The sequence below is a fragment of the Ascidiella aspersa genome, chromosome 2, assembly GCF_963924565.1.
Source record: "Ascidiella aspersa chromosome 2, kaAscAspe10.2, whole genome shotgun sequence".
Lineage (NCBI taxonomy): Eukaryota > Metazoa > Chordata > Ascidiacea > Phlebobranchia > Ascidiidae > Ascidiella > Ascidiella aspersa.
The window spans coordinates 18,614,274-18,637,187 of NC_139448.1; the positions used below are offsets into that span (position 1 = coordinate 18,614,274).

Genomic DNA, 22,914 nt, shown 5'->3' on the forward strand with positions numbered 1-22,914 from the left:
CCAAGCATCCAATATCAGTCTGAAAAGCAGGAAAAAAGGCCCTGGTCTAGAATCATACCACGTTTATTTTAACACTAACAAAATGAGTTCAAAGTTTAAATTACCAGGACCCATAAATATGTGAGAATAAATATAATAATAACACTGGATAATTCCATGTCAAAGCAACCAATCTATTTAACCCATATGTTTTTAACATTGCTCAAATTTTGTACATGTATAAAGTTTGTCAACCTGATTACCATAAACGGTGCCTTGTCTAGAATCCTACCACATCCTTGCTAATCAGCCAACCTGGCCGAGTAACTAAAGGAGAAAGAAAAATAATGGTGCGTTTAAGAAAAATTATTCTGCGTTCTGTTCGACCAAACAATAGACAAAAAAAATATCGTTTTTTGTTTGATTTTGGTTTCGCATTAGCTTAAGACGCGTAATCAACTACTTCAAAATTTGCTGCTTCGAAAAGTTAAACCCTTACAAAAAATGATAACAGCACTGACAAAAAAGGGACTGGTCGGAACCTGCAGACACCCCGCCCCTGGATATGCCACTGATTACTTGATGTTACATAAATTTTGTCAAATTGTTTTGTTGTTTCAGACATTAGGTTAAAGTTTAAGTTCATGTTAAACTATTGTGTATTTCAAACATCTGTGAATTGGAACAAATCTTGGACATATAATATCTCAAAAACAACAAGCACCCGATTTTTTCGTGTAAGTTGTCTATTTTTATTTAAACCATGTTTCATTCGTCTTCAAGGGATACCTGTTATATGAGCTGTGTAACATGGCCATAAAAAATAGCATTTTGGTTTAAATTACAATACTTTTTCAACATAAAACATTGTTTTTTAAGTAAATTGCTTTTCAATAAGTGTCTATGAAAAGTTAATTCCAAATACATTTTTTTAAACATGGGTGAATTAAGTCTATTATTTTATTTTTTATATCAGATTCATTACAAGATATAGTTTCTGTAGTTTTGTAAATTGTTTATCTAAGTTTATTGGAAAAGTACTTTGTTATTCATTTCTGAGAGAGTTTAGTGGTTGCAATGTGCGTTTACACACAAAGGGGTTCTGACTGCTATGAACTAACTATCTTAAAAGAATGGGCTTATTATATTTGCTAAACTATCTGAAAAAGATAAATCGTTGCTACTAATAAGAGAAAACTGGTTGGAAAATGAAAATTTTCATGGTTAAAATTTGCTTGTATCTCTATGTTTTTTACTTAAAAAAAAAAATGCGTGAAAAAATTTAAATCACATAGAAGAAATATTATGGCTAAGTTACAAACAATACAACTTGATTTTTCACAAAAATTTAAACAAAATAATTTTCAGATCATCCCTGAACCAAAAAATTGTAGTGATTGCAAAACAAAGCTAAATTTAATTAGTAGTGAATAGGGATGTTCAAAGTAGAATACCAAGGTATTCTAGAATAATAGGTTTCGAATCTAGAATAACGAATCCAGAATATTGAATCCTAGTATAATTTTATTAAATTATTCAACCTCAATTTGGTTTGGGGAAGGGATTTATTGCTAATGTGTACATTATAATAAAAAAATCTCCCATATGTTTAACATTCTTAACAACTGTCATTTGAAGCAGTTGTGTAAACTGTAATATGTCCACTGTCCAGGTTGTTGCCAAAACTTATATGTTTGCCAATAGTGAGTACAATGAAACACTGCACACAGAACTCTTTAGCAATTCGGCCATGTTTTTAAAGCATTGTTGGGTTTTTGTGCGTTTTTTTTTGACTAAAATGATTTGTTATGCAGTCAAATAATGTACTGCAAAGAATAACTATTGACATAACGAATACTTGACAATTACGCTGTGCATTACTGTATAACCTTGCTGAATATTGGCCTAAAGTTGACCTTAAGTAACCCTATAGCGCATTTGGTCGACATCCAGCACCTCTTACAGCGTAATGTTACGTTTGCAACTTAATTGGGAACTCCATACCTGAAATTACACGTTAGTCGCTCGCCCAATGATGCTTGATTGACACCTAATTATTAGACAAATGTTATCGGAGACGCGAAGTAATTGGTCGCCCGAAAAAACACTGCACTATCTGGTTACATTTAAAGCAATCACTATAAATTTGTCGCCGCACACACGTTTGTACAATTAGGCGCGACAATCGGCGGCGGTAAAACATTAAATTATATCGGTTCCAATTACCCGAAATAAACGGCAGAATTGGATTCGAATCTCATTTGGATTCGAATCCAATGATTCAATATTCTACTTTGAACATCCCTAGTAGTGAAAATGAAAGCATTTAATTAGAATCATCAATTGATATGAATGTTAGTGTAGCTGGCTCTAGCACTAGCGACAACAATGATTTTGAACTTTCCACATGTCAGCTTAGCACACGCCTAAATGTGGTTGGTTAATTCCCTTTAAACATAGTATACCATCATCCAGCAAGATTGTATAATTATGGAAAAGGAAATTGACTCTATTCATCAAGAGGTTGTTCTGCTCTACACATGTAAACTTCTACTAAAATGAGGACAAATAGGGGCGTATCAAGAAAATCAAAAAGGGGGTCCCGAATTGTCAACTTATGGAATTCCCATATTTTCGGCCTATCGTTAAAAAAAATAGTGACTGGTATGATGTCATATAATGGTGATCTGTAATAACGTCTTAAAAAAATAAAATCATACACAGCCAATTAACCTCTAGCAAAAGCGAACTTTTACGACGCAAAGTGAACAAGACACGTCAAAACCACTTGCAAAATCAAATCACCCAACCCACAAAGCATGACCTACTTGGATTTTGCCCAATAGTCTTACACCTGCTGAGCACTAAATACTTTCCCTTTGTTTCAAATTTTGTTGAAATTGGCCAGGTACTTTTTGAACACACTTTTAAGTTAACACATAAATATATATTTTGTTTTTTCGCTAATATCTCTGTCATTTCTGAATGGATTTTTGTAATGTTGGGTTTATTTTTGAGATTGTAATAAGACCTAACCGATTATTGCAGTAACTTTCTAGAATTACAACCAAATAAACATTTTTTTGTTTCATTTTAAGGGTCCATAACGCAATAATCTTAAAAAAAAACTTTTCGGACAAAATGTTGACCATATTACGATGACGTATAAAAGAACAAAATTCTACTTCGATAATTACGCTGTCCATAACCTTGCTGAATAATGACCTAAGGTTGACCTTGAGTAACCCCAAATCGCATTTTGTCCAAGGCCAGCATGTTTGGCGATGAAATGTAACTTTTGCAACATTGCATTTAATGAACTTGCAAACCCTGCATCTGACTTTACACATTAGTGATAGTGAAGACACTAATCATTAGGAAGCCATGTGTTTCTTGGGGAGATATTAAAAAAATCAAAAAGTATGAATCCAACAAAAAGGTTCAATGATACAAAAAACATACATAGATGCCAAAAAAGGAGCCAAGCAAAAATAGTGTTACATAGTGATAATTAAATGAAGAAAACAATTCATAATGTTGCGGTTTGTAAACTTTGGCCACTATTTGTTAATAGTTTTTTGTTTTTTGGACAATATTTGCTCCTTATTAGAGCTATGTTTAGTCAGAACCGTTGATGGAGAACTAAATTGTGCAAAGGGCCTTGGACTATGCAGTATATAGCCATTGCCTTGTGTCATCACACCTTTTGAAACCCCATTAACACAATGTTTAATTTTTCGCTTTAGGCGGAATTATGATGTGGTTTCCATGCAACCTTACAACTGTGGAGTCACTCTATTCACAACTTGTTTGTCAAAATCAGCTAGATGAAAACCATTATTATATTTGTGTGTCTTCCAGATTTAGATTAGCCAATTCAGGGTTGTTCCTAAGCAAAAATTTACACTCGCCAGTTTGGGAGTGGCTATCGATCAGCACTCGCCCGGACAAAATAACACTCGCCAAATTTGTTGGCACGCCGTCTGCAAATTTCCGTCCTAGCGTGGTCATTTCTTGGGTTATCGTTAATCTGTCTTTTTCTATACGTAAACACCAGATTGAAAACTTAAGATTTTGCGCGGGAGAGACAATTTTTCAGCTTGAAATTGCGTGGCTGTAATAAAGTTATCTGTAAAAGTTGCTCGGCTGAAAATGGAGTACTATATTTAAAACCGTTAGCGCGACGAAAGTTTGGCGCGTTTGAGCGATTTTTTTGCGTCTTACCGCATTTAACGTTGAGTTTACATAAAATGCGCGGCTATGACCGCGGCCGAGCGGGTACTTTCCAACCTAGCGTAAACATTAGTTTTTATAAAAGTCTGGTCGTTTAGTTTTATGCATGGATGAACATATGAATGACCCATAAAGCAGTTTACGCTTAAAACAATGTTTTTTAGTCGAATATATTTTCTTCGCGCCACAAACAAAACGCCACATTTCGCCTAACACTATAGTTTCGCACAGTTAACAACCATATGCACCAGAGGTTCTGCGCGACGCCCTATAGTGAGTCGATGCGATTTTCCAAGGGCGTCCGCAATGGTTTCGAATTGTATCTAAACTTAATTACGATATAAAATATTTACAGATAGTTATTTTTTTAAACTTTTGCTGGGCTGACCGCTATGAACTTTAAAAGATCGGAACAACATACTTTACTTACGTAGACTAATTACTTATGCCCAGCTTAAGTTACAGAAGTAGGCGATATTTTAAATATCATAGTGTTCAGTGGTCCGACATTTAAAAAAACAGTGCTTACAAATATTATTATAAGACATTTGCTTATAATTTTCTTCAATAAATACAGAAAAGTATTTTTTTATCGCTGGGTACGCCCAATAAACTTTTCCAAAGGCGTCAATGACCGGATTTAACCTTTAAAAATTAACAACGTTTAAGTTAAACAATAAACCTCATAACTGTTTACGACTGCAGCAATGATGTCTTTGATTGTTTGCTGGTAAACGGTTTTTTTAACGGGACAAAGAGTCTTTATTACGAGCTTCGAAAGTGACTTCGATTAACCTTATTATTTGTGTAGTGTTGAATGTATTTGCGCCTTACTGTTTAAGGAAATAACTGTTGCTAAGAAATATTTTGCTTAGTAGTGGGTGCTTAACACAAGTCGTCCTACACCAACTAATTAAATTCCCTCCGGAGCCACTTGCCAGTTGGGCGAGTGGGTTTCAATCAGCACTCGCCAGCAGCAATTTGCACTCGCATTGGTGAGCGGACGAGTGCTTATGCCCAACCCTGAAATTCAAACCTAATAAACACAATTTTTTCTGCTTTTTGTAAACATATGCAGATTAGTAGAGGTACACAAGCAATCAAGCATTTTAGATATTTGGGATGCAGTTTTGTAAGGTTGAAAAATACCTCGCAGGTGCACCTGCCATACTTGCCATACTTTCCACAGGTGCCCAGCATTAACAACCTTGTGTATGTGAGATGTCTTCTTGTGTTGTATTTACACTGCTCATGTTTTGTAGTGCCTTAATTTGTGAATTCTTGAAGCATGGAATATATAATGCTTTGTTGACTGCATTTGCCCAAACTCTTGGTAAGTTTAATGTTTATGCGTGTGATGTCATAATGACGTATTGTTAGTTAAATTACATGTGCTATTCAGGCTTTGGTAATTTAACTTTCGCTAATCGTTTTGATTCCGGTTTCCCAAATAGTTAGTAAGCATAATATTTGTATTGTGTGTCTAATTTAATTGTGTTTCACCAATTGCCTTTTATGTAGAAACCTTCTTCTTCGTCTATTGTACTGACATCAGAAACTTTTGCTTGATTTCAGTGATTGCTTTCTCGCTCAATTGGGAGACACGTTTTGCTACAGGTATTCTGTCTCTTATTACGTTTTGTTCATGAACTGGGGTGCGTACAACAAACATTATATAAACTTTAAGTCTTACAAAAATTATATTCACAGTGTACTTTTGCTCAGTGTTATATGTCTTCTAACAAAGAAATGCTCTTTTTGTTGGTTTTAGGGCAACTTAAAAATGAAACCACAAGCGAATAAATGGGTTGTACTTCTCGGTGGACTTTATAGCATTACACTATTTGGTGCCGTTATGCGATGCTATTCAGTGTTTTATGAACCGTTGATGAAGGAATATGAGGCCACTTATTCCACAATTTCGAAGCTGAATGCCTATTTCTATTTGGCTTATGCAGGATCAAGTATGTTCTGAATAAACAAAACTTAACCAGCATTTGTCAATAAAATACAACTTAGTGTCAAATATGAGGTGTGTACAGTTTACTGGGGCTATGCATAATAAAAAAAGCTTTCTGCCCTTCATATTTGTATGATGATTTCACTAGTGAAGAGTTTACACTGCATGGAGTCGACACAAACCGAATCTGTAAAAAAAACAGTTCACTCTAACCAAACCAAAAACTGAACAAACCTACATGTTTAAGAGTCCATTCATACCATGATTAAATTTGGCGCTGATTGCAAAATATTTCAATATATGACAAGCATGTCATACGTTTTTTGATTAACCCAATTTTGATTTAGCTGGTAAATTATTGAATAAATGTGCAGCCAGTACTTGAGCTAAGCTTAAAGGGTCTTAGCAAGATAAACTTTATCACTGACAAAAATGATAACAAACCCAAACCATGTAAATAAACACATGGTTTGGCCATCCGATTTATACTCATACATATAAGCTGCCTACAAATTACTTTTCTTGTGCTTTACAAAATTTGTTTGTTTCGTTTTTCTGTTAAGCGTAACCATTGTATGTAAAGTTGAAATAAGTTATAAAAAGGTTCAAGTTATATGTATTATAAACAAAAATATTTCTGTTGTCATGTTAAGCTATGTTAAGCAATTAAGTTATGCATTAAGGTATAGTTAATAATTAGTTATGTAGTTTTATAATAATTTCTTGTAAACATTTTGTTAAAAGTACTTGGTCAAGTAATTACCGACATTCAAAAAACTTTATGTTAACCAACAAATAACTTTGGCGAAGACTAAATTTATTACCATATGTTGTAATTAATTTAGGTTTTGAAAGAGGCCAAATTCTGTTAACTTTATTGTTTAAATAGAGCTATAATTGTGGATTGTTGCACATTTTCAGTGTTCATCAAATCTTATTATTAGATCTGAGATACAGGATGTTTTATAACTGGAGCAATTAGTTGTTAACCTAAACCAGGGGTCCTTAAATACGGGGTCGCGACACAAGTTTGGGTCGCGGGACGACTAAGTTTGGGTCGCCAAAGCCTTAATATTTAAAAAAAAAGCTTTTAAAAAGCATATTTGGTAAGTTTTTTAATTGTTTCCATGAAGAGCCGTCTTATGTTGAGTGCAACTAGAATTGTAACGCGAATTATATACATCAAGTAAAATATCGTGAGAGCCAGGAATCTTGGTTTACTTCCTAGTTAAACGAAAGCGTCTTGGTTTACTTCCTAGTTAAACGAATATAATAAACGCGATATGTTATGAGCGCTAATTACTGTCTCTACTAATATTAAATTTTTTGCTAACATAAACTACTTAACCAGGTTATGCAGTTTTTCATGGACTTTAGCGATATAAACAAGCTATTAAATGACGCTTTACAGGAATCTTCATGTTTGCGGAAATATATTTTTTGTGTGGTCAAGGGTCGTCTATCTTTTTAAATGAAAAGTTTTGCTTACTGAAACCAGATGTAGGCAATCTGGTTGCGCTTGGCGCATTGAGTTAGGCTGGACAAAGCAGGGTGTTCAACGACCTTCTGTTATCATGTCACATTTTGGTTTAATTTTGTTACATCCTGTCTTAATACAAGAGGGTGGCAACCTTCGGCCGCGGGCCGGATACGGCCCTCTAGTGAAAATTTTGAACTATATTTTTCCTAGCATGAAACCCTCCAAAATCCAATTTTCTCCAAATTAATTTGCTGATGTATTTTTTTATGATAAACATTAAGAAAAAGAGTAAAATAAATGTGTTCATTCTTTATTTTGTGTGTGCCAAATGCGTCGTGTCTCCTTATAATTGAAAGGTTTGCCAATTTAAACCAAACAATCAAAACATTTAGGTCCATCACTGAGTAAGAGTTATTATTTTTATATTAAAGGCCACCTGTTTTTATAACAAAAATGTTAGTCGAAATTTAAAACGACCCGACGAGAACTTGCCGAGTTTGGTTTTGCCCGGACTTGGTAAAGGTTGCCGATTTCTGTCTTAAAATTTATATTGTCACCTGAAAAATGTTTAGATACGCGCCTTGTTGTGCTTATAATGTTGAGTTTCCTAAAACGATTGCGAGATGTTGGGGATTTTTGGTGAGTTGCACCAAAAAATCTTAACACAGATTGCCAGTAATTATTGCACTAAGCTAAATAGCGGACGGGGGTTGAAGGGGTTTGAGTTGGCGGGGCTGCAACCCCCAATACACATATTGGTTGCTAAATCATATTTGTCATCCGAATGAGACAACACAAGTAGTAAAACTCAGGGCATCTTTTCAGTTGTGTCACAGAACCCTTTCTCTTTTAAAATTAATAAAATGCATAACATAGGTTTGTCTTAATAAAGAAACACAATAGTTGCTGTTTTTAGCAAAGCTATTTTATTAAAACCAACTCGAAGAATTTGGGTCGCGAGGCCTCGGTAGTAGTAATTTTCTTAAAAGCACACCAAACACTGTGGTTTACCATTGTTGTCGTCAAATAAATACGTTTCTTCCCAGTTAGAATTAAACATTTTTTTTCCTCTGTCACCTTTCTTTTGAGACTCATTTTATGAAGAATTGTTGTACTTTGCTAATTTTATAACTTTTGGCGTAAGTAGGCCTAGTACTATCGGCAAACAACAACCAGTCCTTTCTAAGTTGAGATTTGAGCTGTCGCCGTTCTAAGCTAGCAGTGTTTAACTACACTTACGCGAATATACCTCACACAAACTCTAATGAAAACTAATTCTATACCATTGTTACGTCATAAATACCAAAAACTGCATATCATGATGTAACCTTTTGTAACAAATCGTATCTCTAGAAAACATGGCACTCGTCCTGCAACTGTCATAAATGAAAGTGTAAACAATTTATGTAAACTAAAATTATTCTGCGGGCCGCACAATTCTTTCATTGAAATTGACTACTTTGTTTTAATAGCACTGCCTTTTTCCCCACTAAACAACGTGCTAAACACTCCAGTTACTTTTTTCAGAATGGCACAACAAAATTAATTCCCGCCTATAGTGGGGAGTGTTTCTTTCTATTTGTGCTTAATATATATATGTATGTATACATATATATATATATATTAGATTGAATATATGTAAAACATCAGCAAGTTTTTTTAGTTTTTGAACATCAACAAGTTTTTTTTTTTTAATGATCTTTCAAAATAAACAATTTCTTTTTTAATTTTGGTTGATTTGAATTGGCCAAATCACAGGTGTTTAAAAATTACTGTGATCGTTTCTAAATATTAGTATCGGGTATCAACGATAATAGCGCATGGCCTCAACCTCCAATATTCAACGCTTCATGTGTGAAATCGTTGGAAAGGTTTGATTGAGGCCAATTTTTTGTCTCTTGGCTGGGCAGCTTCTGGTCACGAAAATGCCAAAGAAAATAAGACATGGGTTATTTTAAACAATTGTTGAGTAAACAGTTTAGTTAAAAAGTAAAAAAGAATTACAAAAACTAACAAAGAGCTAGACAACTATCTGATGCCCAAAAATTATGTGATAGACCAGGCCTGTGTGGTTTATTCTGCTGGATCACGTATACCATATATTGCTCTAATCAAAATATATAACAGTTAAATTTTGATAAAATTTCGAACTGCATAACACTTTTAAAAAAGCTAGTTGTTTTTTACTTTTGCAAATTATTTTGACCTAACATGGAAATTTGGACAATTTTTCAAAAAAAATAATAAATAAGACCTTATTTACTACTGTTTATCACAGATCTTGTCACACCGGTGGTCATCAAATACCTTGGCTACCAAATGACTGTGATCAGTTGTGGCATGCTGGCTGCAACTTCTGTGCTCATTGCTTCATTTCTTGATGACATACAACTTATTATGATATTACTATCTCTTATACCAGGTAAAGTAAATCAACAATTACACACAAGAATTAAAGATAATAGTCGTGGAATAAAAAAAGGATTTCAGTTACCTTTAGTTTTTGGCAACAGAAATGTAGTTTTTCTTTTTAATTCAGCTGATGGGTATACCTTTACAATCACACGAAAGATTTTTAATTTTATTATGAAATAAAAAATTTCCTACAAAATCTGTTATTTTCTTCTTCCCTGATAAGGGGGGGGGGGGGGAAGCAATGTAAGGGGGAAAAAGTGCACATTAGGACATCTATAACGATTTATAGGTACAAGATTAACGTTAATTGAAGTATATTGACTAAAGATAAAAGATTTTTCAAAGCCACAACAACATAATTTTCATGAAAAACTTAATTTAAAAAAAAAGTTTAGTAAAAAAAAAATCTTAACGCTTTTCTATGTTTCGGCCAAGTTTGCTATACTTGCCCAAGTGTAATTTTAAGATGCTCTTGTTTGGGTTCTGGCACACTTGTTAGGTTTTCTAAAAATATATTTTTCTACCTTAAAAAAGTAAATTTATAAAAATGCTAAAGCAAATTTTGATAAATTATCCTGAATAAAATAACCCTAAAAGTTTTAATTTAATCTGTTTTCATGTATGCGCATAGTAATGCTGTTATTTAGTAACGGACCAGATTGCAATGCATTTTGTTTGAAATGCCGGGTATTAGTACGGAAAAAAAAATTCATATCATTATCGTTGCCGGATACTTTCTTAAAATAAAGTTTCACTTTGTTTTTGTACTAATGTTATCTGGTACTGTTATTTCTTTTGGTGCATACCTTTGAATTTTCTGAATAAGACAAGCAAGTTTGATTATTTTGTCATCAGGCTATGCCCCACAACTATATATTATATGCCAACTTTTACTATGTGAATAAAAACATTTTCTATCAGCTTTACTTTCTTGTTTCAGTTTTTTTCTTTCTGGGGCCTTTGTCGAACAAGTTTATCCAAATATAAATAGTATTGAAAGTTCTATTTTGTATAAAATTTTTTGTTTTGAAGTTGTTTAAGTAAATAACTTAGAAACAACTTAATTGTAAAATATTAAAAAACAAACCTTTCTTTAGGCCAGATAATAATTCAGACAAAACAACATGTTTATCATTAAAATTGATAGCTTTTTACTGATTTAGTAAACCACCACCATGTTTCAAGACAAAATATGAACTGACAGAAAAATTAAAAATGTGGCCTAAAGGACCCATGGGGTTTTTGGTTTAAATCACTTTTACATATTATGGTTTTTCTATGTAATTTTAGTCGTTTTATGAAAGTTAGAAATTTTACAGCTGTAGTTTATGGTCAACAACAACATGAAGGGCTGCATTGCAACATCTTGCATATGTTGTCACAAGTCAGTTATAACTAGGGCGATTATTTTTTGACCTATAAATATAAATTTTGATTTAAACAACATATTGTTGTTTGAAGTTCTGCATAGTGTCTTTGGCATCGTCTATCACACGTTTTTGATGTTTTACTGACTAACGGTCGAACACAAATCAGTTGTTTTTTGGGCTTTATGCAAAACTCATAAAAATGCTTGGTTGAAATTTTATCATTTCAAAATGACCAACACTTCTTAAAAAGCTAAAGAAAAATAAGACGTAGGTTATTTTAGAAAAATGTTGTGAAAACAGTTAAAATACAACATAAAAATAATTCCAGAAAATTAACAAATCATAAGACCTAGTTACCGAAACAAGAAATGGGATAATTGCAAATCACAAGCAAAAAATACAGCAAATACTGTTCAATACATTTGTCCAAATCAGAGGCAAACAACTATATAATGAAAAAAACTTTGAAGTTTGAGCTGAACCTAATGTGAGACTAGGCCTAGGTGGTTAATTCTGCATGCTCTTGTATACTAAATATTGCTCTAATGAAGATAGAATATAGCGAAAATGTTGTTGAACATAACTCAAAACTAATTTGTTTTGATAAGTTTAACTAAAGGGGAATTTAAAAAAATGACTATATTTTTTTATAGATTTTGACTTGAAATAATTTTGACAAATTTTTTCCTAACATGTAAATTTTGACTTTTTTAACAAGTCAAAAAATAATTGCATTATTCATAACTTTTTGTCAAAATTCAACCGAAGCCAAGTTAATCAGGAGAAACGCATAAAAAAATCTTAAATTTGATTTTAGTTGGCATTTATATAAATAATTAATCAGCACTGTTTACTCCACAGATAACTGGTTGCAACACTGTAAGCTTTTTAAATGGGGCGGAAAATATTCATTGCGTTTATCTTGTTTTCAAAGTTGGATAGGTATTACTCACAATAGCAGTATTGCCAAGCTGCATAGCAAATTGCACTACGTAAATATTTTTGCAGAAATAGCATTTTGTCGAAAGTCTAGCATCCACACAGTGGTAGGCTGTTGGCCGGTTGTTCTACACATTTTTGGCATTCCAGCTAAATTTAAATATTCCATTTTAAAGGGAGCCACACAAAGATCAGGCAGTTTAACGAAAGAAAATTAGAAAAGCTAAGGCAAAGTGCTATTATGTCTATTTTAGGATTTTTTGTTTGGAGTTGGTTAACTAATTATGGTACGTCACAAAGCAATTAGATTTTTTCGACACATAGAAAAGTTGAAAATATTAAACATCGCCTTATGCTGAAAACATACTATAAAATTAAAAAAGAAAAAAGAAGTGCATTTACATGATTAAAGTTGGCAAAAAAAAAGCTTAGGGGGTAGTCACAGCAGCGAAAAAAAGGATCAAATAGTGTGTAGCTGGGCAACTTGATAAACAATAGTACTTTTTATTTCACCAGGCCATTAAAAATAGATACTGTCGCTTTTGTCAAAGGTTAACATTGTGTAATTTAGTAACTAAACTCCTGTAATTTTTTATAGTTACAACTGAAAATATTGAATACCTAAAGTTAAAAAAGATTAAAATTAACTGATTTAACAACAAAATTGTTGTGAACTTTTTACTGCAAGCCGCGACCGACCCAGCTTCATCTAGTTTTACCTCTGAAAAGGGGTAATAGAAAATGATTGGTGCTCTTTATTTTTATGCTAGGTTTATGCATGAGCCCTATTATAAGTGCTTTTCTTGGACTGATTACTGCAAATTCAGAGAAGTCGTCGAACTTTTCAATACAAATGATGATGCTTGGTCTGTCCATTGGACCTTTTTTCTCATGCCCGGCCTTCCAGTTGTTATATGATGAATATTCTTTAAAGGGAACTTTTATGGTAATTCTTTTGGTTTTTCAACTTCGAGCTAAGTAAATTAATCCAAAGAACGTACATATTTTCATTTAGAAAAGAGCGTGTGTTAATCAAAATAGCTCAGTTTTGTATGGTGCTTTATCACTTTAAATAAAAGTGTTTTTTAATGACTATAAATATACAAATTTTAATAGATTGTTTCCGGTTTATTTCTTAATTTATTGGTTGCCGGGGCAGCGTTGATTCCGCATTCCTCTGAAAAAAACGTACTTGTTAACAGTACAAGGGCAAGCTGCATTGAAGAGGGCAAGGGAAGCATCAGCAAAGACATGCATGATGAAGCAAGGTAGCCTAAGCTTGCGAAATGCAAAAAGAATACTCACGAAGCGAATAATTTGCTATAAAAACACCAATTTAAATTTCCTGGTTGCGAAAATAGCTTTTTTTATCTTTATCCAAAGTTATTTTGGCGTTTCTAAATCAAAATCCCGAAAATAGCCTAAAAGAGCAATTAGGGACAACAAATTAAAACATTTTTGATTAACTAACTGAGGATCTTGTACTAAATCCAGCAAAATGGTACATGGCGTGCGCACATGTGCATGTGCCATAATTTGAACTTTAAATTATGCGCACATTATTATCCTCATGTGCACATTGCAGATTGAGCGCATATTTTCCAGATGCTCGTAACAAAATGTGCGAACAATTTTTCTATTTGTACATGCAAGAATGTGCACTTTGACAGGTATTGGCGCGTTATTTTAGAATGCTAGACATCACCAAATCGCTTGTATTGGAGTGGTGTGAGTAACAAACTATTAAATATTGGACGATTTTAGAAACAACATGTACGTCGAAATAAAACCAACTAAACCTAATACCTCTAATAGTCTAATACCTCTATATAGTTTATATAACGTTTAAATCAGAATAAGTCCAAAATCCTCGGAATATGATCTAAATCAGCGCTTCCCAACCTTTTTCAGCTCGCGACCTACTTTTAATGCAAGTTCAATTGTGCGACCCACAATGAGATATGACCAAACAAATAAAGTTACATAAACCTGCATTTTTACTGCTGGCGTGCATACTGAAATAGTTAATGCGAAACAAAACTTCTATTTGTTATATTGTTGCATAAATGTTACGTAATGGTAAGGCAATAATTTCCCAATCTAATGGAAAACTGTATTATTTAGAAATGCTTCGCGATCAACTAAAATGGCTTCTGGGTCGCCCACTGGTGGGAAGCACTGATCTAAATAATCAGAATGGGGCCTATACACTATTTAACCTAACACAAAATGCATCCGCAAACTTCATCACTAACTCGATTTTAAGTAATCCAATTTCTAACCCGACCCATTACCCACCTCTAACCGTAAACAGGGGCAAACAATCCATTGCCAAAACAGCGGAGTCCTAACGGCACCGTTCAAACTATTGGGCGCCCAAATGTCGTCACTACAACGGCCAATACCAGACCGAGGGACTCGATCGTCATGTCATTTCCTCACAGTTTAAGGCACTATTTGTCCATTTAGGCCGTATCCGATAAATTTAGGGCTTATTTCGGCAGGTTTAGGTTTCGTTGGCACTTTGATAAAATTTTTCCGGAAGAACAACTTTACAATTGAAACAATACCCGGCAGCAACAGCATATTCGTTAAAGCTAAGTAAATTGCATGAAAAATGCCACTATTTGGTTATATATATCATGTCCACAGCTGAATGGCTGAACCGACATCACTTAAATAGCTCGCAGTTTCGCACCAAGCGCAAAAATCCAAACATTACATTATTCTTATTTTACAAGTCACATGAACGTTACTCACGGTACAATAACCATTTTGCAAATGTTCAGAAAATTGCTTTAACTAAATAAGCTGGCGGAAATTGCATTATGCAGTTAGTCTTAGTCTGCACATCGCTATAGACCAGGGGGTATCCAACACACCTAATAAAAAATGGCACGCAAGCCCCCCAAAATACATTCAATTGTCAAAAAAGCTAAATTTGTTATACAGCCAATTGTCATTGTTTATTCACAATACAAAACAATCCCAGCAATTACGACAACAAACAATTACTTCTAAAAATATAACACTATACGGATTTTATTTTGTGTATAAAAGCGCTTTTATTATTAGAAAAAAAAATAGTTGCTAAAGTTTGGCATGGGAAGAAGTTATAAGATAAAAATTGGCACATCGGCATGTTTGAGTAGGACACCCCTGCTATAGACTGTTAACACTAAGAAAAGGTAAAAAGTATTACAACGCGTCTTCGTGCTGAAAACATTGACATGTCATATTAAAAAAACATACCATGAAATAGAAGAAAATTCGCGCGAACAAAAACGTTTGTGTTTACATAACTAAAGTTGGCAAAAATATAGTTCTGGGGTAGGCCGCAGCAAAATAAATAGAAAAAATGCAGCTAGGTATTTGGCTCGCGGACCTGTAGAGTGTAGATGGACCAAGCTGAAATAACCTAAACAAATACATATTCCAGCCTGAAGTGATTTTTTTTTCATTTGTGTTTTGACAATAAACATAAAAACGAGAAAATAATGTTTGTATTTAAATTACATTTAGGGCCGCTTTTACTTAGACTCCCTGTAAAATGCTATTTCTGTCAAATGATCTTTTTCTAGCGAAGAGTCACAATCATCTTAAAAACACCATTCCGTCAAGCAATGTGCGAACCTTTTTGTGTGCCACGCCTCCTTCCATGGTAATAGTTTTGTATTTTAAACCCTAATGAGGTCACGATATGTCATTACTTTGAGACGTCATTTTTAAAAAGGCCCTTACAAAAAGTCCTACAATGAGCGAAGTATAGTCGTCCTTCCATTAGGACACAGTGCATAAAAGTTTGATAACGACAGTGCATAAAAGATTGTAACCGCCGCCTTCAACGAGAGCCAATTTTGAATTTACAATTTTTTTATAATATGTTTAAACTTGTCTCGATTTTGTCATGTATGCAGTAAAAAGTACCCACCAATCACAAATTTTACACTTTTTAGCTTTAAACGACACCAAATGAATGAGTAGAAATATATAAAGGGGTATGATTGTTTCTTAAAATGATATTCCGGAAACCTACAATACCTGAAACAAGCGGAGTCTGTTTAAAACAATCCGAGTCCCACTGCTCGGGCCGATAAAATAAAGTCGAGTAGTCTTACGCGAGTCCGGCCCCGACTCTGCAGCCCTGGAAACAAGTACCTAAAATAGAGGTTGCGGTGCGATAGACAAAAGCAACTTCAAGTGAGCCACAATCAATCGTCAAGCAGAAATGTTCGTTGAGCTTAAAACTTAAGCCTATCGCGGGCCACATACTTTTTCATGCTACAGGTTGCGCACCCCTGACGTAAACTAAATGTTTTTTTATCGTATTCAATTCATGTCACATTGTTTTTTGATTTATGTCCTTTATGATAAGCCTAAAATTAGGCAAATGTGATGCCTATTTTAAAACGTCATCATTAGCCGATATTTCAAATACGAATCATACGACACTTAGCTAAAAAAACGTACAAGTTTCGGTTTTTCATCCTTTAAAAATGTCTAAACTTTTGCAGTTCTTTTAAAAGCAATTCTGAATCGAACACTACACCATATCACGCATTTCGCTTGAATTTGCAAGAAGTTATGAAACGGATCAGTGACGCATTGCAGTTAAACATTTTGACCAAGAAAAGTTTTTGGGTTTTTTCTTCAACATATGGAGGAAGCTCTATAGCTTACTATAGCGTCGTCTCATACATAGTTGTCTATGGAACTCAAGGTTTTTTGAAAAAAGTTTGTTATAACTGCTATAACCACTTTTTCCTACTAGATAAAATTGTTGTTCAACTTTAAAAAAGTTAGTTAAGGTAAACGGATCAATGTGTTATTGCAGTTGGAAATTTGTCTGAAATTTTGGCTTCAACCCTAATATCTGCACTTTCTGTTGGCGACGCAATTTCTAAAATTCTTCATGCATTCTTCTTTGCCTTAATTTCAAGGGGAAAAAGAATTATTATTTTGGTACCAATAGGATTATTTTGTGCTTGGACATTGTTGTGTGCGTATTGTTCTTAAAAGCGATTTTGTATTTTGTGCGTTAAAAGCCTGTAGCTAGAAGTTAAAAAGTTAGTCGTGATAATTTAACCTGACGATTATATATATTTAAAAGCAGTGTTTCTTAACTTTTTTTATTCCTTTGACACCTTTAACCAATATTAAAACTCAATTCCCCCTAAGAAAAACAGGACCTGCAAATATACCTATAAATAAGTCGATACACAAAGATTATAACCTCTTTGAAAGTGCAAGCGATATATTAGTACAAAATTTAACAAATGATTAACAATCAACTTTTGCTGAATTATATTTCAATAAAAGTAATATATGCTGTCGGTAGTGCATAGCAAACCGCACTTTTTTAAGGTGTTTTATTTCTCCAGCGGTTTCCCAAATTTTGGACTTGCAACTTTTTGGTATTTAAATGAAACACTTGCGGTCTCTTAAAACTACTTAGCGGTCACCCAGACCAAACCTTAAAAAAATTCTGGACGCAACAATAAGGAACTGTAGGCCTACACTTAATTTATAAATTTTGTCTCGTTTGCGAATAAGACGTGCACTGTTTAAATTTTGAAGTAGGCTATTTTCACAAATGTGCTGTATTTATTTTTAATTGATGTTACTGGATATAATCTAGTTAGACCTAACCTTGGTGTTTTTACCATTAATACTAAAGTATCCACCAAGGTTATACTACTACCACCAAGGTTATACTACCTCTTGCACAAGTAAAACATATTTTCCGGTTACATTGAATGGTTTAGGCATATTTGCGGTCAACTGATTTAGGTTACATGATGTAGTGGGCCAAAAAATCCCGTTGTTTGTTTTCTTACACAAATTCAAAATCCCCCCTTAAAACTTCAAAATTTTACCCTAGTGGTAAATTCCCCCACCCTCCCGGTTGAGAACCTCTGACCTAAAGCAACCCCTCGAATGGTTTGTCACTCATATAAAATTGGTTTACTGTGATTTAATTAATTCTAGGCACTGGCGCTCTTATGTGTTGGATGTCTAATGCTGCTGTTGACTGTGGTTAAAGGATACCCATCCATGATGGCGATTTGCGCTATGATAGGCTTGGCAGGAGGAGGTATTACCGGCTGCATTACTCTAATCATTTCCACCGAATTTCCGTTGGACCTGTTTGTGCACGTAAACAGCTACTCAAATGTCTTGGCGTATTTAATGTCTATGATTGGACAGGTTGTAATCGGTAAGTCAACATACATTATCCTAAAATCGCCTTTGAAATACTATGTAACGCGATATACGTGACTTTAAAACTGTAGCAGTAACAGTTTAATTGTTTTTCATTTATGATATTCAGGTGTTGTCATAGACTCGACAAAGAACTCGGCCACAGCTTTTTATATTGGTTTTGGTGGAAGCTTTTATGCATTCCTATCGCTTCTCATTTTTTACAAGTTGACAAAGAAGCGGAGAAATTAGCTGTTAGTGACTTAAAATTATATCGAACACAACATATTCGTCCCAATCACCCCCGGGATGATTGCCAAACATTCGTTGGGGTTGCATAAATTCTATTAGAAACGAATAACTTTTGAAACATTTATTATATTTTTCAACATTTGCTACTTTTTAGAACAAAAATAATCTAGACGAGTTGTGTTTCTACTATATGTTGCCTGGGCTATTGCAGCACTGTTGTGACTTGTCAAATTCAAGTTTATGTTATTCAGGCGATAGCAAAAACTGTGCGTTTCACATTGGTGCTATTTTAATTAGAAAAACTATGCATGATTGCTTTTTAACATTTTTATTGATTGCTTTTTAACATCTGTATGATTAAGCTGACCGTATATCAATCTTTGAAAATGGTATGTCGATCTAAAATAAAACCTTCTTCAACCTCAAACTGGTAGATTGCCACAAAATATTTTTTCTGGCCTAGCATTGACTAAATCTCATGCGCTTTTGGCTATTGTAAACAAATCGTATTGAAATTACTTTAGTTCCAGTCGAGTCATTTGAAAAAAAAACTCTTGAGTCCAAGTCAAAAAGTTTGCACAAAATAACGTAGTACCAGTCAAGTCATTATCAGAGCAAAAAAAAAAAACACAACGTTGAGCGAGCAAATTGTTTTAGCTGCAAAAATGAGGCCGTCAAATTTAATTAAAAAATTACCCAAGAATAACCCTTTTAAACTCAAGTTCGACACAATGACTCAAGCCCAAGGGAAGTTATTTGTCCCAAGCATTTAAGTCAAATTATTAAGAGCAGTAACTTAAATCAAGTCATTGCTGCCTAACTTTTTGTCGTAATTCGACTAGCCTGTTTCGGGGGCGACACAAGCATAATGCTTGTTTTAGTTTTTATTTTGGAGTTTTAATTATGACTTTATCGTGATGTATTTTTGTAAAACGTTAACATAGTCGAATAACTGATTTAGTGTTTTTATTTTATTAATCTTTTTTGTTTTCTAGTTTATTTTGTCCATTTGTAGAAAATCTTTAGAACAGGGGTGCACAACCTTTTAGCTGTTGACGGCCGCATTGACCGACTTTGTTTGTTTTTTAAGGCCGCCAGTAGATTTTTTTGGAGTGACGTCAGAAAGTTTATCATAGCGTGACGTCATAAAATAATTTATCTTAAAAAGACACGTTGTTCTTTAACGAACTCGTCCTAAAATATGCAAATGTATAATTGCGCGAAACACAATAGAAACGTGTTACTGGGTGTAAATTGGTAAAGCGTTCAGTTCAAACGATATGGGCGTGAGAAAATAAAAAAAGGCTTGGCATTTATGTTCTAATAACAAAAATTGAACTTTTTAGATTTTGTTACTTACGCGGCGCATCATGTTAGAATTATAATATACATAGCGCCGACTAAAAGACAACAAGGATAGATAACATTTCGCGCGAAGCGCAGGAAAAACATTTACATCATAAAAGCGAAAAATGTAGTTTTTTGTAGAGTCATGGCCAGGTTATCCGCCCCTGCTAAACTTTTTAAGCAGAATTTGAAACAGTAGATCCGTAGACTTTCTCTCCTAGGTTTGGCAAGTGCTTAACGACTATTGCTTCTGTCTGTGGTTAATGATTTAATCTTTTTTCTTGTTTGGTATTAACGAAATACAGTTAAGGGAAAACACAATTTTTGTTGACTTCGATCTAACAATTGTTTTGACTAACTTTTTGGCGCTGAATCCAAAATTGGCATCGGTTTTTCTCGATCACGTCAAGTTTTTGAGCTAGGCACCCACAACAAACTACAACATTAAGACATCTGCGTTTATTTTATAAAACGTTTTACGAAATGCAAGCAACGGAAAGTAACTCGATGGTTTTCAAATAAACATTTCGACAGCTCTATTCTGTTCGTCAAAACAGATATTGCTTTTGCAGAACAAATAAATGCGAGTCTCACCACATAAATAGCCATTAAGGAGTAGGACGCACTTTAAGGTCATCTTTCAAGTGTTAATGAACATTCGCCATTCAGTTGAGTTGTAGATGGAAATTCCCATCTCCTCCAATGAACCCTGAATGTCATGACAATACACAAAGCTACTGTCGCTTCAAAAGTACGGCAAAAACGCACTTTCTTTCGATCGAAAGTACAGTACCTTCGCTCCTTTTCCAAGTAAATTTTCTCTTTAGTCTCGACGCTAAAGAGTTGCAAAGCTTTTTTCCTAGTCCCAAATATCGTGCCAACGCATTCAATTCATCTTAATGGAATACTCTACGTTCTGAATCACCTTCAATTTCAAAATCTTTATCATTAGGCCTGCCATCACTAAGACATTTATCATGGTCCAAATTTCGAGCATAGGTATTTCAACGAAAACTGGAACTGGGATTTCAGCTGAATAAGGCACTGAACGTATGACTAATGGAAGATTTTAAGACTAAATTTTACCTTTGTTTTTCTTGTTATACCCTGAAGTTTGCATGTAGCGAAGTGGCTATGCCTTTTTTGCTTAATAATTCAGTTGTCCTTGTATATAGCTTAATTACTATATGAGCTTATGCATTCCTATTATAGGGCTACCACATTTTCAGCACCCGAAAAGAGGACATTTTTGCTGGCAAGTAAAACGAAAGTAGAATTGTTAAGTTTGAGTTTGGTGATGCTTTACATTTCCTTGGTAGCTGCAGACAGTTTCAAAAGCAACAAATCAAAAATTTATTTTTTAGATTCAGCCCATGGATACTTTGCGTTTCCTTTAACCCAACGAGGAAAGATTGTTTTAACGAGATCATGAAATTGTTTACACAAAATATCATTGAAATTAGATGTAGGCTACCTATTCTATATAGACCAGGGGTCGGCAACCTTTTTCTAGTCGCGGGCCAAAACCAAACTCAGAAAGGTCTCTGCGGGCCGCACAAAAAGTTGACTAAAATTTTTGTTATTAAAATGGTAAAACAACTGTGTGAATCAGGCAGGTCTCGGATTTTTTACGTGTTTAATTACATTTAAGGAGGCAGTAAAGTGTGAAAAAAAGCGCTTGTTTCTTTTTTACTTGGTGGCGCACCTTTTTCGAAATTTTTGAGGTGTACCTGTATTTCTCTTAAATTGCCATTTTTTATTATATAGGTTTATAGTTGCATATCTTTAAAGAGCTCCCAGCCTTGAGACCAAAATAAGAATAACACCAACTTCGGAATAAAAGACAGTTGGGAATAAGGCGAAAAAATGACGAAATCAGAAGAAATGGCCAAAAAAGGCCAATACAACCTTTTATCTAACCCCAAACATCACCCATAACTAACACCAACTCCAGGAATATTTTTAACCCTATCCCAATTGCTAACACCACCAACTACCGCCTATCGGCCAAACAGAGGCAAAAAATCCGGGGTCAAAACAGCGGCGCCCAAATGTCGACAGCAAACGGCTAATGCCAAACATGTGTCCCCTAATCATCCCATGCCCTTTCGCTACAGTCCTGGGCGTAATTTTGTCTTATTCCGATTAATTTGGAGCTTAATTCGACATGTTTAGGTCTTATCTAGACTATTTTAGATCGTATTCTGTCGTGGTCTTTGATGCGAATTCGGCGTTAATATGTCGGTGGTCTTAGCAATATGGTATTATGGAAATTCTGACTTAGATATTGTTGCTTTGTAGGTATTCGTGTGTTTTCTACTTGAAAGCAGGGCTGCGGAGTCGGACTCGGGACTCGAGAAGTCAGTTTGTGTTTGCTGGAGTCGGACTCGGGACTCGGGTAAGACCTTGTAAAACTACCCGAGTCCCGAGTCCGACATGCGCATGCGCAGTACCGAATTTTAAAACTGATATGGCCGCCAACTAAAAATTGTAAATGTGGAATAGCAAATGGTGGAATATTTTCCAACCATTTATTGTGAGTGGATGAATTATACGAAACCCCTATAAGTGGATTGCTGAATATCAACGTTATTTTAGTTAGGTAAATTGGTGAAATACAGGCTGTAGAGTCCGGGCCAGGCTCGGGACTCGACAAAATCGCACATTTGACCGGAGTCGGACTCGAGCTTCTGTACGAAATAAGAACATAGCCTGCCATACAGTAACACTAAGGCCAT

The 22,914-nt window shown here is 34.4% G+C and overlaps 1 protein-coding gene across 3 annotated transcripts; it reads left to right on the plus strand.

Annotated features, from left to right (window-relative positions):
- Positions 1–598: 598 nt before the first annotated feature.
- On the plus strand, positions 599–19,234 carry LOC146164180 (monocarboxylate transporter 1-like). Of its 3 annotated transcripts, XM_083382295.1 has the most exons (11): positions 599–716; positions 5,475–5,545; positions 5,734–5,829; positions 5,984–6,176; positions 9,931–10,074; positions 13,147–13,322; positions 13,493–13,644; positions 16,891–17,096; positions 17,211–17,338; positions 18,365–18,593; positions 18,708–19,234. In XM_083382295.1, exons 4-11 carry the CDS (start codon positions 5,996–5,998, stop codon positions 18,827–18,829), a joined length of 1,338 nt encoding a protein of 445 aa, XP_083238421.1. In that variant the 5' UTR covers positions 599–716; positions 5,475–5,545; positions 5,734–5,829; positions 5,984–5,995; the 3' UTR covers positions 18,830–19,234. The 3 variants fall into 3 exon arrangements, with proteins under 3 accessions (XP_083238421.1, XP_083238423.1, XP_083238422.1); XM_083382297.1 differs by lacking the exon at positions 18,708–19,234 and having other exon boundaries at positions 17,211–17,375; positions 18,365–18,552; XM_083382296.1 differs by lacking the exon at positions 599–716 and having other exon boundaries at positions 5,246–5,829.
- The last annotated feature ends 3,680 nt before the right edge of the window (positions 19,235–22,914 follow it).

Excerpts from the sequence above, each read along its gene's own strand:
- LOC146164180 (XM_083382295.1), top strand. The coding sequence starts at position 5,996 with ATGAAACCACAAGCGAATAAATGGGTTGTACTTCTCGGTGGACTTTAT. Across the intron at positions 10,075-13,146 it reads ATTACTATCTCTTATACCAG|GTTTATGCATGAGCCCTATT; the intron begins GTAAAGTAAATC and ends TTTTTATGCTAG. Across the intron at positions 17,097-17,210 it reads AGTTGTCTATGGAACTCAAG|TTGGAAATTTGTCTGAAATT; the intron begins GTTTTTTGAAAA and ends GTGTTATTGCAG.